General features: G+C 34.0%; 1 protein-coding gene across 2 annotated transcripts in view; it reads right to left on the minus strand.

Annotated features, from left to right (window-relative positions):
• LOC145673147 (aldehyde dehydrogenase, dimeric NADP-preferring-like) overlaps positions 1-17,790 on the minus strand; it is a 78,382-nt gene that overhangs the window by 45,505 nt on the left and 15,087 nt on the right. For both annotated transcript variants that reach the window (XM_081742570.1, XM_081742571.1), the window contains exons 3-6: positions 14,364-14,507; positions 10,801-10,896; positions 8,677-8,898; positions 3,325-3,488 (exon numbers count right to left, since the gene is read on the minus strand). In XM_081742570.1, coding sequence (XP_081598696.1) covers positions 3,325-3,488; positions 8,677-8,898; positions 10,801-10,896; positions 14,364-14,507 — 626 coding nt within the window. The remainder of the gene's footprint in view (positions 1-3,324; positions 3,489-8,676; positions 8,899-10,800; positions 10,897-14,363; positions 14,508-17,790) is intronic.

Raw genomic sequence — 17,790 nt, forward strand, 5'->3', positions numbered from 1 at the left:
GTTATGGCCTTTCCTACATGGTGTTATATTGCTTAATGTTCGCAGTTTAGGGGATGTTTATCCCCTTCCTCCCCACGTTGATCGATATAAAAACCACGTATGTCCTACTTTTGATTCCTTTACTCACTACAAGACTTGCAGCCAAATCCGCATTGTGCGTTATTAGTTCTGGCCTTGCTAAAAGATGTCATATTGCCATATCTTCGTACTTTAGGGGATATTTATCCCCTTCATTCCCCACGTTGGCCGATATAAAACACACGTATGTCCTACTTTTGATTCCTTTATTCATTGCAGGAATTGCAAGTGCATTCCCATTGTACGTTGCCAGTTATGGCCTTGCTAAAATGTGTCATATTGCTCTATGCTCGCACTTTAGGGGGGGAGGTGTTTACTCCTTTCATTCCCCACGTTGGCCGATTAAAAAAAAAATAATAATAAATAAATAAATAAAAAGTTTGTCCTACTTTTGATTACTTTATTCACTCCAGGAGTTTCAAGGAAACCGGAATGTGACACTTGAAAATCCCTGCTTATGAGATAGTTCGAAACCGTATGACCGACAATGGTCACAAAATATCAAAATTCTATATACTTAGTTTCCTAGATATCTTTATTGGAAACAGTATTAAAACAATTCAGTTTTCTACGAAAGAATAGACGAGATATGGTATCCAGTTTAACATGTTTAAATAATTGTCTCGTGTTTTATCATTGTTTCGGAACAATGGCTTTTCGATGATAGTCATAAAAATTGTATATTAAATAGAAACGCTTGGAAACTCTAGAATTAGCTGCTTCGAAAATGATGAAACGTTTTTAATATTATAAGATAAATCTGATTGCAAGATAGTTCTACTCTGTTTGGCAACAATGAGCAGCTTCTAACAATGCTCACAAAAAATTTCGAAATTCCACATATCCTTTCCCCTAGATATCTTTGGTCGAAACAGTATTAAGAAATAAATAGTTTTCAATGAAAAAATGGGTGAGATATTGTACCCAGTGTAAAATGTGTATAGATAGTCCAATCTTGTGTTTCGTCATTGTCCTATTAAAATGAGTTTCTATAATACGCACGAAGGGCATACAATGATTACAAAGACTTTGAAAACTCTTGAATTAGTAGTTCTGAAAGTATTAGTTTAGTTAATTTATTTATTGTTAACAGACTGAGATAATTCAACTTCTTTTAGCAATAATGAACACCTTCTAACAATGATCACAAATTAACTATCGAAATTCAAAATATTACGTTCACTAGATATTTATACTAGGAATAATTTTATACAATTTCACTACTTTGTACGAGAATATGGGAGATATATTGAACCTCGTTTAAAATGTATATACGTAGTTTAGTCTTTGACATTCCCTTGTAACAATAGCTTTCCGATAATAGCTACGAAGCGTGTAAAATAAATATAAATGTTGGAAAATCGTTAATTTGTTGTTCTAAAATTAATCCAACTTTTATTATTATTATTATTTTATTTTTAACTAAGTCTGACTTGGATATAGTTAGACTCCCGTTGGCAGTAATAAGCACCTTCCAACACTGCTGACACGCAGACTATGGAAATTCTTTCCTAGGTATGTCTACTGGAAATAGTAGTAAAACTTTTCACAGCTTTCTACGAGAAAATGAGCAATGTACTGTATCCAGTTTAAAATTTGTATACATAGTTCCGTCTTGTGCTTTGTTGCTGTTTCGCAACAGTAGCTTCCGATAATTGCCAAGTGGAGTGTCTATTGAAAAGAAAAGCTTTAGTAATTCTTTAATTTGTCGTTCTGATAGTATTGAAAATTTCTTTTATCCTTCCTTTGGGCAGTAATGAGCAGCTTCCAATGGTCACAAGCAAAATATTGAAATTCCACATATTTAGTTCCATAAATATCTATTCTAGTAATAGTACTAAAAAGTTTCACCAGTTTCTACGAGAAAATTACATCTCATTTAGAACGTTTATACCTAATTCCGTCCTGTGTTCTGTAATCGTTTTGTAACAATGGCTTTTTGATTATAGCTATGAGGAGTGTATAATAATTAGAAACGCTTTGGAAACTCTTCAATTAATTGCCTGAAAGTAATGGAACTTTTTTTTTTTTTCATTGTAAACTAAGTCTGACTTTGAGATAGATAAGTTTGATCCCGTTTCGCAACAATGACCTACTTCTAAAAAGGATCACAAGCAAAATATTGACAGTCAATGTGTTCAGTTCCTTACATAGTGAGTTGTAGGTATGTTTAGTTGACTTCTGAATGAGAATAATCGAATTATACTTGAATGTTTCATAAACTATTATTGCCTCCAACAATGGCAGGATTAACAATATGGAAAGACAAATGCCATTCCCTAGATATCGTTCATTTGCTTAGTTGGTTTTGGCTGAATTCTTTAGTTGTTCGCTGTTTTTATAATTGCTTTTCAGTAACTTTTCCCATATAGTAACATTGGTGACAGTTAATGCCTTTCATGGAGCTAGAAAGAAACTATTTGAACGTCCACAATGACCTTAAATACATAAGATATGGCTACAAAAGATGTCGGGAAAGCGATTCACACATAATTCAACAACGTCAATATAATTCTCTATTCATTGCTTCTGTCAACTAACTAGCACTAATAGTAGGACTCTCATAAACAACTTCACCTCGTACGAGAGTCTCGTTACTGATTGTATCAACTGAATTATGGGAAGTACTACTGGTCTAGTCAAGTAGCTAGTGTCACTTGACTTAAGGGTCACATAGTATTTATGATGATATAGTGGTTTCAACAAGTATCCGACCTTACTTATTTTGGCGTAAAGGCGTGGTTTGATGCACGTGTATGATCCTACAGAGTGTCTATTAAAATTCCAAAATGAAATTTCGTGACTTTTTCGTGACCTTTTCTTTACCAAATCATAAAATTTCCTGACATTTTCAAGAGCGAATTTGGGTGCGAATTAGGGCGAAATTTCATCCATCCGATAGAAACGTACTTTGCTTGTGATTTGGTAGCGTCTAAAAAAGGCCACAGACATTTTTGATGGTGAATTTTGACGTTTTATAGAACAAAATTTTCTAATCTGTACTTATATCTGTACAGTTAAAAAAATCGTCACCCAAAAGCTAAAGTTTGTGACTTTTTCGTGACTTTCATGACCGTTTTCTGATTTCGTGACTTTCGTGACCGATAGACACCCTGTCCTATTGTGCACTCTTGTTTTCTTTTTCCAGTCTTTCAAGTCCTCCTTGGGAGAAATTGAAATCACCACGGTTTCTATCACAGAACCATACTAGGTTTCCAAATCGCTCTTTCAAAACAGTATACGCACCTCTTTCCTCCAAGTTCTAATGTGACAGGCGTAAGATATTTATTGGCAGCATTTCGAACGATTTTCCCAACGTGAGACGATCCAGTATAAAAAATATAGTCGAATTGTTCCTTCAAAAGCTCTGTTGTCTCCGGTGCACCACCCTCTACTACGTAAAAGCATTCCTGAAATTGTAAATATATATTTGAGTAAAAGCATACGACACACTGACGACAAATCTGATATTACTATACAAACAAGGAGTCATCATCATTATCTACGCTTTATTCTTATACAAAAAGAAGTATGTATTGTTGCACAGTACTTCTAATGAATAAATGTTATTGAATTGATATAAATTAAACCAAAAACTGCGTTTCTAAATTTCTACTACAGGTGAAACTTATCCATAATGAAAAGTACTCTTGGCAGAAATATTTGCTTAATGTAAAAATACTACAGTTCAAAGAATTTAAATAGATAGAATTCCTTATATAGGGTGTTTCAAAACAACACCGACAACGTTTGGGAGGTGATTCCTGACACTAAGATAAGACAAAAAGTATGCACCAACCAGGGTGCACAAATGCTTCCTTTCGGAGTTATAGCCTACCAAAAACATGAAAAAATAAACTTTAATTGTCTATAGCTCCAAAATTATGGAACCTATCGTAGGCGGGTCACTTCTTCACTTAGAAACTAATATATGCCCTATTCAAAAATCCATGTTTCAGAATCCTAAGGTACTCACGCAATAATTTTTACGGAGGGAGTTTGGCTACGGGCATATAATTTGAAGTACTCACCAATCACCTCTATAAAAAATGTTGCGGAAGTACCATAGGATTTTGAAACATGCATATTTGGATAGGGCACATAGTAGTTCCTAAGTGAACGCTTGATCCGACTACGGCAGGTCCCATAATATTGGAGCTATGGACTTTTTTTTTTTTTTTTTTTTTTTTTTTTTTTTTTTATGTTTTCGGCAACCTATAACCCCGAAAGGAAACATTTGTGCACCCTGGTTGGTTTATACTTTTTGTCTTATGTTGGTGTCAGGAACCACCTCCCAAACGTTGTCGGTGTTGTTTTGAAACATCCTGTGGATAAACTCCTGTTAAGAGCAACCAGTTCAATGCAGAAACTGAAATCATTGTCACTGTTGATAAAGAAAGAAAGAAAAGAAACATGAGCGCCATAACGAAGTAGTCTACTTCTTCGTAAAGAACTACTCTCATGCTACTGGTAACATATGCCATGCTTGGACAGATTTCTAATTGCATTTCTTACACTAACTAGAGGGCGCTGAAGCAATGGAATTATTTTTAATGACCTCGAATTTGGAATCTTTGAAGTACCGTTTATGTCAACGGTAAAAGCGCCACGCTTGGATACATTTATAATCGAGATTTTTGTACTAATTTGAGGCTCCTAAATCCAACGGAACAATATTTAAATATACCTTTTTATCGAATATGAAGAAAAGTGATCTTAAAGCTGGGTATAAACAAATATAAATATCCCAACTTTGAGGTCATTTTCCTCCTGACCTTGTGGACGGATATGTTTAAAAAGTTCCATTGGATTCAATATCCCTAAATTAGTACAAAAAGAGTAACCAGAAATATAAAAGGATAGAATAGGAAGATTAGAAGATGTGTAAAAACTGCTACCAATGAATACACCAGATCCAAATAATTACAATGATGTTGATCTTCACAATTATACACAAATATTATTAGATTTGACATAATATTTCAAAATAATAACCCCAAAACGAAAAAAAAAAAAAAATAAAATAAAATAAAATAAAAACAAAATCCAGTAGGAGTGAAAAATAAAATCAATTATAAAACTTACAAGGAAAATTTTTATAAGAGTATCTCCTAGAAAAGAAAATAGGACAAGGTATAAAATATTGTGAGTGTCCAAATTAATACATCTGGATGGATGATTTGGTCTAAATAATCTGTGATATTCAAACTAATAATAATAAGTAAAAATATCCCAATAGAAAATTAATTGATCGTTTAATTGTATTAGTTCGAGAATAATTATCCGGTAATGATAACAGTTATAATGAAAAAGTTAGTATTATGAATATGATTAGTTCGAAGTTAAATGAATTTGTTCCTAATGATTCTAAAGGATTTGGTTATTTAATAAAAATTATTAACATATTGCCACTAAGATATTTGACTAATCAAAAATATGGAAACGATTAATAAACGACATTACTAATAACTCATCATTTGAGATACATATTCCTGGATATAATTATTGCGGTCCGGGTAATAAGTTAATAGAAGATGAATCTTGTAAATCGATTAATAGCTAGATGAATCTTGTAAAGAAGATGATACTATTTATCATGAAAATAAAGATTTAAAAGCAAGACATAAAGTTGATAAAGATTTGGAAGATAAAGCATTTGAAAGTGTATTTGCATCAGAATCAAACTTAACTAAATAAAAGTTATACGTACTGTTATGAATGAAAAAAAAAAAAAAAAAAAAAAAAAAAACCTTGAGTTTGGGTTAGCATTTTTTAATATATACTAAATACAAACAAAATGAGACTCAATAATATAAATGTATTTGTTTCAAATGAATAGTTTAAAAACTAAAAATTGATAATATTCTTAAAGCTAAAGAAACTGAAAAGGAAGAAAAGAGCTATTAAGATTCATTATCAACTTCACAAATTAGAAAAATAAATAAAGAATTAAAAACAGGCGAGAAAGAATATTATGACGGTTTTGTGTTTGCAATTTCTATGATATTAGCTGTTATAGGTACAGTAGGTTCTACTGCTGCAGGATCTGCAGTGACTGATAAATCTGTTATATAGTAAAAAGAATAAGGAACAATTTGAAGAACAAAAAAGACATAATAAAGAAATGGAAGCTATTGCTCCTGCAAAAGTTAGTTCACGCATTAAAGAAAGTCAAAAAGCCCGAAGCTCTGACTAATAACAATGAATTATTATTATTAAAAACGAATTCTTGATGAGAATAAAAATAAATCATTATTTTTGATTGATAAATTACCACACAAAATGAATGTGGAATTGTAAATTTAAGTAACTCAAATAACATTGGAACTTATTAAATTTGTTATTGGAAGGGAGAAGTACTAAATATATATATTTGATTCGTTCGGCGGCACTCATCCTAAGAACCTTATCTATTCAGATTTCAAGATTTTTGAGTCGATATTCTAGTGTTGATGAGATGAGAATTGTAAAGAAAAGCACAGAATTTGACATAAGTATGTGGACCGATTGCACTGCATGAGTGATGCAAATTTCAGATTAATCCGTAAATGAATGTATTGTATTCGCAGTTGAATGTCTATAACCATTAGTTGGAACTAACTTTCAATAACTTTGCATGTACAAATATAATAACAATTTAATGTAGAAATCCTGAAAGCATATAATATAGTCAGAGTGTAAACGCTGAGGCAAGGAAATTAGAGATAATTTTTATTTCTCTTGGAATTTAACAAATGGAATACTGACAATTGCATGTAACACCGATTGCCAGCACGTAACACTGAAGTTGAAATTAAACAGGTCAACTGATAAATTTAGGACTGAAATCTTTCTTTTCTCTTTAAAATGCCGAAAGCACAAACTGTACAATAAAAGTTGAAGACAGAACTTGTCGGTATCTTACTATTCAATGTTTAACTGAACAAATGCATTGAAATTTGGGTATTCAGTATCTATTTAATACATAATAAAAAAAAATATTTAGGAAATGAAGTATAATAATACGGTTCATAACATTTGAGTACTTCTCGGATTTCTTATTTAGTTCGACAGTATTACGAAAATACGATTTAAAATAAATAACATAAAGAGTGAAAAAATGTCAGACTGGACCGAGACCTCTGGCATACAGTGTCGACGTGTTAACCACTAAACCAATCAGTTCGCTTCCCAGAACAGTCACTCAATCTCTCACTCTCGAGGTCGGTGCTCTCATCTTGGACCACGTGGGTTGTACCACAGACCCCTGTTATGATTGGACAATCCTGTCTGTGTCCATTTACCAAGCACCTTATGACGGTTGTGATTTCACATATACACTAATGAAAGGAGGAAACAACCGATTTTTTATATTACACACCAAATCCTCTATAGACGCGAATTCTAACGTAAAGAGTAAAAAAGTTATTGGCACGGTATGCCGGAGGTCCCGGGTTCGAGTCACGGTTCAGTCAGTCACTTTTTCACTCTTTACGTTAATGAGTCGCACCTATAGAAGATTTGGTGTATAATATAAAAATCGGTTCTTTCCTCCTTTCGTTAGTATATATATTTAAAATAAATATTTGTTTTTCAATTATCTCTAGTGTAGATAGGAAATACATACTTATATAGGAACTACATAATTTATACGGTTTACCCAACATTGTTAGGGTCGTCAAGTCTGGAAGGCTTAGGTGGGCAGGTCATGTAGCTAGAATGGAAGGACGTAGAAACGTTTTCAAAGTCTTGACTGGAAGACTAATCGGAAAACGACCATTAGGAAGACCTAGGCGCAGATGGGAGGACAATATTAAGATGGATCTCGCAGAGATTGGAATACAAAGTAGAAACTGGATGCAGTTAGCTAAGAATAGAAGTCAGTGGAGAGCTTTTGTGAACGCGGCGTTGAACCTCCGGGTTCCATAGGCCATAGAGTTAGTTAGTTAGTTAGTAGATAGGAAATACTTCCAATTTCTCTCACCCCACTCAATTGGTAACTCGTTTATACCTAGATGGGAAGAAAAATGGGTGGTTGAGTAAGATGTACCTATGAGTCGAATTCTATGTGCAACTTAGAGTTCAGAAGAATTCTATATGAAAGATGCAGAAGAAGGAATGCAAAACATTGCACTCAGTAACACGTACGGACATTTGCTATTACAAAATAATCAAGTCTTTCTTTCTCTTTGAACCCTAGCTTAAGAAAACTTTCTGATCAATTGCGATCTTCTCAATATGCAACATCAGTTTCCATTGGAAGAACAGCCAGTGAAATCAGCCGTCCTTTATTCACTGATGAGGATTGAAAGTCTAATTGCACCATAAAAAAACTACCTGGCCAGTTTTCGGAGATTTACAAAGGATTAGAAAAACCAAAGCCAGTCGTTTCGATGCCTTGCACAAGAGCACTGTTCACACCATCTTGAAACCGGCAATATTACAAGCATCTTGTGATCTTCAAAAGAATAATAACTAATAACAGATCTAAAATATAATAATAGCATCCAACACAAAATTTAAGAAGAATTATTTTAAAAATAACTAAATAATTTATAGTACTTAATTAAAATATAATTTATGCTTTATCATTTCTTTACAGTAATAAACAATACTAACCTGATCTAAGTACTTCGGAACAAGCTCAGCTATAAGTCGTGATGTTTCTGGAGATATTTCTGAAGGTTTAATAATGACACAATTACCCGCAGCAATGGCTCCTGCTACAGGCAAAAGAGTTAACTGTAGAGGGTAGTTCCATGCCCCTATAACCAACACTACACCATATGGATCATTGTAGACGCGAACGCTGTCAAATATCGTCACAATATTCGGGGGAAGCTGAAAGACAATAATATAGTTATATAAGTGGACATATAATATACTAGGGTCATATTTTAAATAACATCTGTTTGTAAATAACGTTCAAAATTTCGCATGTTCTGGAGAATAAGTGCACTTGCAGGCTACTGGCATTGCTTGCGCACAATCCGACGTCATTTGCACTCACGGTGTCAATTTGTACGCTTCGTAGTGTGAAATTAACGTTTAGAAAAATCGAGCTGTCTATCGACTGTGAAATATGGTCAGTCATCTGGTTCCTAACCGCAAGAAATATGACAGCTGCAAATATTCATCACCAAAAATATGAGGTGTATGGTGACAATGCAATGTATAAGAGTAAAGTGCAAAAATGTGCCAGACTGTTCAAGGAAGGTCAAGAAAACATTTATGACTTGAAACCTGAGAACTGGTCAAATCTTTTGGCAAGGAGAAATTCGATCGTCCACAACACAGCCTAGCAACTACCACCTCTTTTCGCCATCTGAAGACTTTCTTGGACGGCAAATGTTTAGATACTAATGAAAAAGTGAATACAACCATGAATCATAGGCTGCACAGTCCTACAAGGAGAGTATCAAAAAATTCGCTCGTTACAATAAATGTTTAAACTAGCAAGTGTGCCGGTGCTGTGCCATCAGTTGTAGCTCAGAATAATCTCTAAAAATACTCATAGAATAATGTAACAATAGGGGATGGAACTGATGCACAACACGGTACTTAACAACGAAATTATGATTGAATTTAAGTGAAATTTAAATGTTTCAATTTTGAAGATGACTAATAGGGAAAAGGTGTGAGAGAGAAATAGGTTATGATTGAAAAATAAAGGATGAGCACTAGTCTGATAGATCCATCGAGATTGACGTCGTCCTGGTCATCTGGAACGATGAAGGGTTTGCCGTGAAGGAACCTGGATGTTCTGGTAACAGCCAACAACTGGAACTCAATCCTGCTGGACTGCTAGGGGTGTCGAACTCTCTCCGTGATGCGTCTCTACAAATAATGCGTCTTTAGAATGTCCTCTTACATCTTCATTCCACTAATCTCAACTGACGAAAGTGTCTGCGGCGATGAACCGGCAGAATGGTATTCTTAGCTATGGAGCTGGTCGTCTTCCAATGGTGGGATCTGCTTGTCTCCGATGATCCTGCACCTTCCTCGACTTCGTGGCGAATACCCCTTGTTGTTGTGATCCCCGTAGTTTTGTCCAGCTCAAGAATGATGAGTTAAGCGTCCAAAGAATTGGGAAGTATCAGGCTATGCTTGAAGGTATGCGGAAGGGTAAGAAGGAAGCTAGTCGAGTTTATTAACAAAGATGTGTTTACAACAGGTGTCTGAAAAAGTACAATCCTGATCAAAGTTTTCTTTCAATGAGTTTTCAAGAGTTCATGTTTCTTTCGTTAATAATATAATTTAATAAAATAATCGAATTTAATGAATTAAATTAGAGTTTATACAATTATCTCATCATTACTTCATATCCAATACACAGTTACTTCACACAAGGAAATTACGTAGAAAACAAAGAAACGTATGTAAATTCACAAAATATCTTTTATTAACAATGATTACTTGTTTCCTCTCTATTGCAAAACGGACCTTACTTTACAAAAATCCTGTATAATGCTCAATTTTGTACATGTACATTCGCTGCACATCATATTTGGAAGAAGTGAAATCTCTTGCAAACTGTTGCAACGGAACGGACGGACGCATCCATCGACTCGACTTATTTCCAGCTGAGAAATACGACATGGTAATCAAGACATCATTACATATTATCATTACGAATTTCTTCTAACATTATGAAAACTCTTTCTAATCTACTCCATAGTGCGTTAACTTTATTCCGAATTATTATAAGCAAATAGAAACATTTGTAAAGAAATCCTAACTTACCGTTTCGGTCTTAATCCAATCTTTTATATTGTTGAGTGTTCCTCGAATGTCGTTTATGAGAAATTCAATTTCTGTGACAATAGCCTCTTGTTTGCTCTAAAACACAAGAATAATTATTCGTTACTGGATGACACATTGGATGAGTTATAACATTTATCTTAAAAGTTTTACGTTCACCAAAGCACAAGATGAATTATACCTGCGACTAACTGAAGATTTACAAGTCTCAAATCACAAGTCTAAAACTCCACATAATTTATTTTAAAACTGCGGGAGTATATAATCAACACTTACCTAAATTATACAATAAAGGTTAAGGAAGTACGATTTTTTTCTTTCTTTTTCGCTTGCCGCCAAAAGCATGGCAGTATCTTTTTAAGCCAGTATACTGTTTGTTATTTATATTACTTGAGATATAATTTCGCCCTCACGATAATGCGTAACCTTGAAAATCTTGTTCTCCCCAACACTTAAATCCTGACTACGCGCGTTAACCATTCGGTTAAAATTGGGCATAACATAAATAAATTAAAGTGAAAAAGGAAAACTCGCCCAGCTCTCTGATATTCAAAACATTTGGCAACCCTTAATTTCAAGTGAATAACGCATACATTTTCTGGCTCGTGATCTACAATTCGATCCAGGTAGGAGGACGTAACTCAGATGAAATCCCTAATAAATGGTTTGGATCTCACGTAAACAGTAGGTGTTTGGATCCTGTTTCATATAGCCCTAGTGCTAGATATTAACGGTGTTGGATAATACCTGCACCAACTTTGGATTTTAGCCCATTGATTTATACGGGGAATTATTTTAAATGTTTTCTTTGAAATGAACTGAAATTTTAATTGTGTGGTTTTACTGGTTTCGTCTTCAAATCTTACCTAAATGTTCCTCAATTCGTAAAAATTAACTTATCTTGGATATACAATAATTTTAATATTTAATGATCAAATTTAAATAATATAAAAACTTATAAATAATGCAAATTCATTCCGAACAACAAGGAATATTTAACTAGATGTTAAGAAGAAATTAGTACAGGGTGTTTCAAAATGAAGATCGGGATTTTAAGGCTTTGTAGTATTTATTAACAATCAACTTACAATTATAAATAATATATGAAACAATTTTGTACATATGCATGCGCATGCACTATATCCTCTATCTGTCGTTAGAAATAGCTAGTAGCGAAAATGGCGACTAGTTGCTGCATAACAATGAAGGTTTTTCTGGATCGTATCGTCTTCAGTGATCACCTAAGTAGCCATGTGATCACTCATAATGTTCACATCCGGGGGTTAGCAAATCCCCACGAGATGATACAGTTGAACGAGACTCCTCTACATTGAATACATTGAATGTATTTTGTGCTATATCCCGGCGGAAAGCTTATGGGCTTTGTTTCGCTTCGCCTCCACATTTACCAGATTTGCCATGCGATTTTTATCTTTGGGGATTCATAAAGGATCACGTGTATGTGCCTCCGCTATCAGATTGAAGCAGTTGTTGCAACAATTACTCCAAAGACACTGATCAAGGTTTGGGAAGAACTCGTATATTGACTCGATGTGTGACGTGTAACGAATGGTGCTCATATTGAACTCTTGTAGGGAAAACTGTTTGAGTTTCTATTTCATTTGATGTATTTTTTTTATAATTGTACGTTAAATGTAATAAACACTACAGGGCCTTCAAACCCAAATATTCATTTGAAACACCCTGTACAATCAATAAGTACTTAATTAAAATTCCAGTACATTACAAAGACAACAGAAAAATAATTTCCCATGTAAATCAATCGGCTAAATAATAAAGATTGATTTGAGTCTAGCGTCCCTTTCAGCAGTGAAGCTATATGAAACGTAGACCTACATCTTAACGTGAGATCTGATTCACATGAGCTCCTGCCAAGAAAAAGATTGTATAAGTACTCAACACAGTTTCAAAAAAGTACAAAGCTTCAATCAATAAAAAAAGGGGACTTCTGTCCTACAACAGTTTTTATTATATTTTCTTCAACGACAAATCTAATAAGTGACACGTTAATCTTATCTAGCAACTGGCCAACTTTCACCCATACCAACAATGAGTTTATCTTAAACAGAAACTCGGGCTGTCACGTTAAACTGTCTCTGTTTACATAACATTGTGAGCTAACGGATAATACTTGAAACGAGATATATTACTGTTACTATTTAATCTGGAAATTAGTGTAAATAGTTCAGGTCACACAGAAGTTATTTATTTACATTTCAATTTGTAATCACACCATAACTAACGACTGCAATAAATACATAGTATATACAAGAAGTTATTTACTTTCACACTACTACAGGATAGTACTACATTTCAGACCATTTTCTTCCAGCTCTCCTAAAGCTACGTCATACATCAGCACTCAGCCACCCTTCACGAAAAGAATTTATTAATTATTTCAAAGAAAAAATAATCTCCACTGAGATGTGTTAGTAGCTCCACTCCCCGAGTCACCTTTTACAATTTATTTGTCTCCACTGAGACTTAATAATACTCTTAATAACAATATCTCAAATCTATGGCGATTTCGCAATTCACTCTAACCTAACCTTACCACATAAGTACTGTATACACACAAGAAATTCTACCGGCTTTAAAAATTAATAAATAATTATTGATCAATTTTTGCATGAATAACGGTGATTGATGCTGACAGTATAATTTACATCGGTTTCAGACTGGTAATAGTTATAAAATAGTTCTGTTCTAATATTCTTTACGTCGAACTCTTCAACCAATTAAGAGCTGCTTTAATTTTTATCTTAGAATTATTCTCTTCTGGACCGAGTGGCAACATCTGTCCGAAGAGTACTTCATCAATTTGTGAATGGATTTCCAAACCATCAAATTTCCTCATCAGTAACTTTAAATGTTTAATTATAGCATTCACTGTCTTCTTTTCCTTTCTGAAGTTGAATGTACAGTCATAAACAATATTAAGAATAGGCTGGAGGTATAAGAAATGATTTGGTAGCAATGTATAAAGTTGCTCGACCACCAGGTTGTTCAGCTTCCAAAAGTTTTAGAAAGTTCAGTACTACAACATTGCCCCATAATTACCAAAATATTTGACATAGATAAAATTCAAATTTACCAGTTATTATTATTTAATCTGTAAATTAATATCAATAATTCAGGTCACATAGTAGTTATTTATTTATTTATTTATTTACACTTCAATTTGTAATCACACCATAACTAACGACTTCAATAAATCCATAATATATACAACACGAAATTATTTCCTTTCATAGTACTAACAGTACCAACAAGCTTACGTTAAATAATCCGGCCATCGATAATCCGGTTTCTTCAGTCTTTCGGCATATATTTCGGAGTAAATTTTATTAAATAATTTTTTGCCGACCCCCAAAACCTACTATCACACATAAACAACTATAGCGTAAAAGTGAACCATATACAAATAATTTGAAATATGACAGTTGATTAAATTTTCAATATCCATTACAGTATACTAGATCCCTGTTTCAACAATAGAAAATAAAACATTAATTTTACTGTACCTTGTGCAAGTCCTTGGCCAAAACTGCAACCATTTCTGTGGTATTCTCTTCATACATCTTCATTAACTGCTTCAGCTGATGTATGCGAAAGTCGATACTTCTAGTTTTGCCGCTGTTAAAAGCTTCGCGTGCACGTTGAACAATCTAAAATATTGAAGCAACATAAATATAGCATCCGAGAAATTAAAAACAGATCATATAAAACTCAAAATGTGGAAGAACGGGGACTGTGCCAGCGATCGAACCGAGTCTGTAGCTTACCGGGCTGGTATGTTAACACTACAGGTTGACGTTCAAAAATCTGGGAATCGATAATCCGGTTTCTTCAGTCTTCCGACATGGATTTCGGAGAGATTTTCAAATTTACCGCGTTCAAATCAAAATGGTGCGTCACTATTTTCTTAAGACACTGTCTATGTTTTAATGGTATGGTAGTTGATAATTAGCTCTTGAGTGTTGTTTGCACCTCGTACTGCAAGTTTGCTTTCATTTTATCATTTGTTTGCGCTGTATAGCCACATTAGTTGGACTAAAATTCTGTAGAACTGATTTATTTAGTTGTGGTGAACATTAAAATTTGCTTTTCATTTAGGGGTTTCTTTTCTTCTTGTAAGGGACTGTAAAGGTAGTCGCTTTCTATTAAATATATATACAGCATATACAACCACCAAAAATCTGGCACTCCTCTGGCCCGAAAGTGGCCGGATTCTTGAATGTCAACCTGTACATGAACCACTTAAGGAATTAAACTGACGCAAGTATCAACTTGGACTAAGCTTGGTTTATGTTTGTCATTTAATAATTGCCGACAATTCCAATACAGGGCGTCTACTAAAATTCCAAATTGAAGTTTCGTGACCTTTTATTTGTCAAACCATGAACTTTCGTAACATTCACAAGAGCAGATTAGACCGAATTTTCATGCATGCGATAGAAGTGTACTTTGCTTGCGATTCGGTAGCGTTTAAAGCTAAATTTCTCGACTTTCATGACTGTTTTCTGATTTCGTGACCGACAGACAGCCTGCAATGCGAATTCCCATCTTCGTTAGCGGCGTTTTCTTAAAGCATCGATTTGTCACCGTATAGTGCACTTCCACCAATCTGAAAAATTCTGAGTAATTAAAAAAAAAGTTCAGATATTTAAGAGCGCAACTTTCCTTACTGATACTAGCAATGTTTGATACTTGTATAAAATAACAATCGATGCCAAGAAATGTAATTAGAAAAATGAAATGAAATCTTTAAGTTTTACGTCCCACGGTTATGCCGATTAGGCTAAAGGAGACGGTGAAGATGAGAAATGAATGAAATGGTGGAATGAAGAAAGTGGGAGTAAACGGGAGAACCCCGAAAAAACCCACGAGCATGGTGTTTGTCCACCACAAAGTCCATACGGCGCGAGCTGGGATCGAACCAGGGACCCCAAGCACCGGAGATGAACGTTCTACCACTGAGCCACCGCGCCCCCTGAAATGTGATTAGAAGTTCAGTTGATGCTTTAACAAAACGCCTCTGAGAGAGGTGGAAGTTTCTACTGAAAATTTCAGCTGTTATTAAATACTAGACTATACCAAGGCTAGTCCACGCTAAATGTTACATTAACCAGTTTTTCCCTCTGTTAACTAAACATTTTCACTTTTGGGGTCGTTGTTCAGGCAATAAAAGCAATATCTAAGTGATATAATTTGAATGAACAACGAGCTCAACAATTAAAGTATGTGGCTGATTTTAGAAAGAAGTAACATAGTGGTTAATGTATTGGCACGGTAACCGAAGACCCAGGTTTGATAACCTACTTAGATATTTCCAATGTGAGTATCATTATTTCTTTAGCTGTAAGAAATTAGGTACTAAATAGGTTGTTTTTATTTCTGTACATGTATAACCAGATTAATTTCTCTTACATGCAAGAAAAAAAAAACAAAACAAAAAAAAAAAAACAAGAGAAATAAGAATGTAAGTAAATAAGTATGCCTCATGTTGCCACAAGGACTACATGAGAAGTGAACATACAGCTTAAAATGGGATTCGAAGAACGTAAGCTCTCACCAAGAATCAAATCCAGGTCTCCCGCGCCAAAGACAAGAACACTAACCATTTATCACGTGAGATCCCTCATAGTAACTTTATAGCCTTACTCTGCGAATACACTTTCTTCCTGGATCTAGATATTGATACAAAAAAGTAGGGTCTATTTCATAAGAGTAGGGTTTGGTGGACGAAGAGGTTAAGTGATAAAACTCAAAATGCTCTTTCAACTTATTACAGATATTTTAAGGAATTATATTAAACGTCGAATTTTCGCTATCTATCAGCAAATTCTATCAAACGTGATTCTTCAGTAGCGAGCATTTTAGTAACCTAGATTCAATGAATGTATTTAAATGAGAGTGGTCAGAATGTTTACGCGTCCTAGTAGCAAATTGTTAAACTACGAAGTTAATCGATTTTGTCTCTGAAAAGAATGTATCTTTTGCAAGTCAAACATGTGTAGAATTAAAAACAAAACAAAACAAAACAAAAAAAAAAAAAAAAAAAAAAAAAAGGAGTTAATCGGTTTGGCTTTTAAACGTCTCAAATATAGATATCTTGCAGCTTCAGAGAATATATTTTTGTTGTTCTTCAGTAGTTTGTGACGAGGGCGAAGGTATCAATGACGTTACTCCAATTTCTGTCCTAAGTACCAATGTCCGAATTTAATTTTGATGCCCTCATTCGAATGAAAAGTCTCATATGTCGGTCCCTCTACCAATGATGAGTACTTATTTATTTATTTATTTATTTATTTATTTTTTAAATCAATTTTTTTTTTTTATCAGTGTTATCCTTTGCTTCTTTCAGGTGATTTTAAATGCCTAATGTTGCGACATCGTTGTATTTGGCATCGTGAATATTCTTTCATTTTACATGTGTGTCTTTTTGTCATGCCTATATAAGTGTCTTGGTTGTATAAATCATTTTTATGTAGTGAATTCAGTTTTGTTCAATCTGCATCACGTGGTGTCTTGTTTTCTTTTATTTTACAACAAAAAGGTAAATACGTCCTGGAAGATATACACGAGATACGCAGAAAAAATGCACCATAGTTTACTTAGAACTCCATTTACTACACATATAACACCTTCATTTTGATGTAACATAACCCTTCATCAAGCGAACTCTACAACTGTATGAATGCTGTGTTATTTTATAACTTCCATACGACAGTTATGCGACTTGTATCTTTTATGAAATAGGCTCCAAATGAATGAAACATTCTTTAAAATCTATTTGCTATACAAAACAAGTTTTTTTTTTTTTCTCTGCATCGATAGTCAGCATGTTTTAAACAGTGGCTCACGATAAAGTTTTAAAAGAACGAAAAATATATATACACCTCACTTTTATTTCTGCGCCCTTATATTCACTATATTCACGTCGTTAGG

The sequence above is a fragment of the Thermobia domestica genome, chromosome 16 (genome assembly GCF_964235325.1).
Source record: "Thermobia domestica chromosome 16, izTheDome1.hap1.1, whole genome shotgun sequence".
Taxonomy (NCBI): domain Eukaryota; kingdom Metazoa; phylum Arthropoda; class Insecta; order Zygentoma; family Lepismatidae; genus Thermobia; species Thermobia domestica.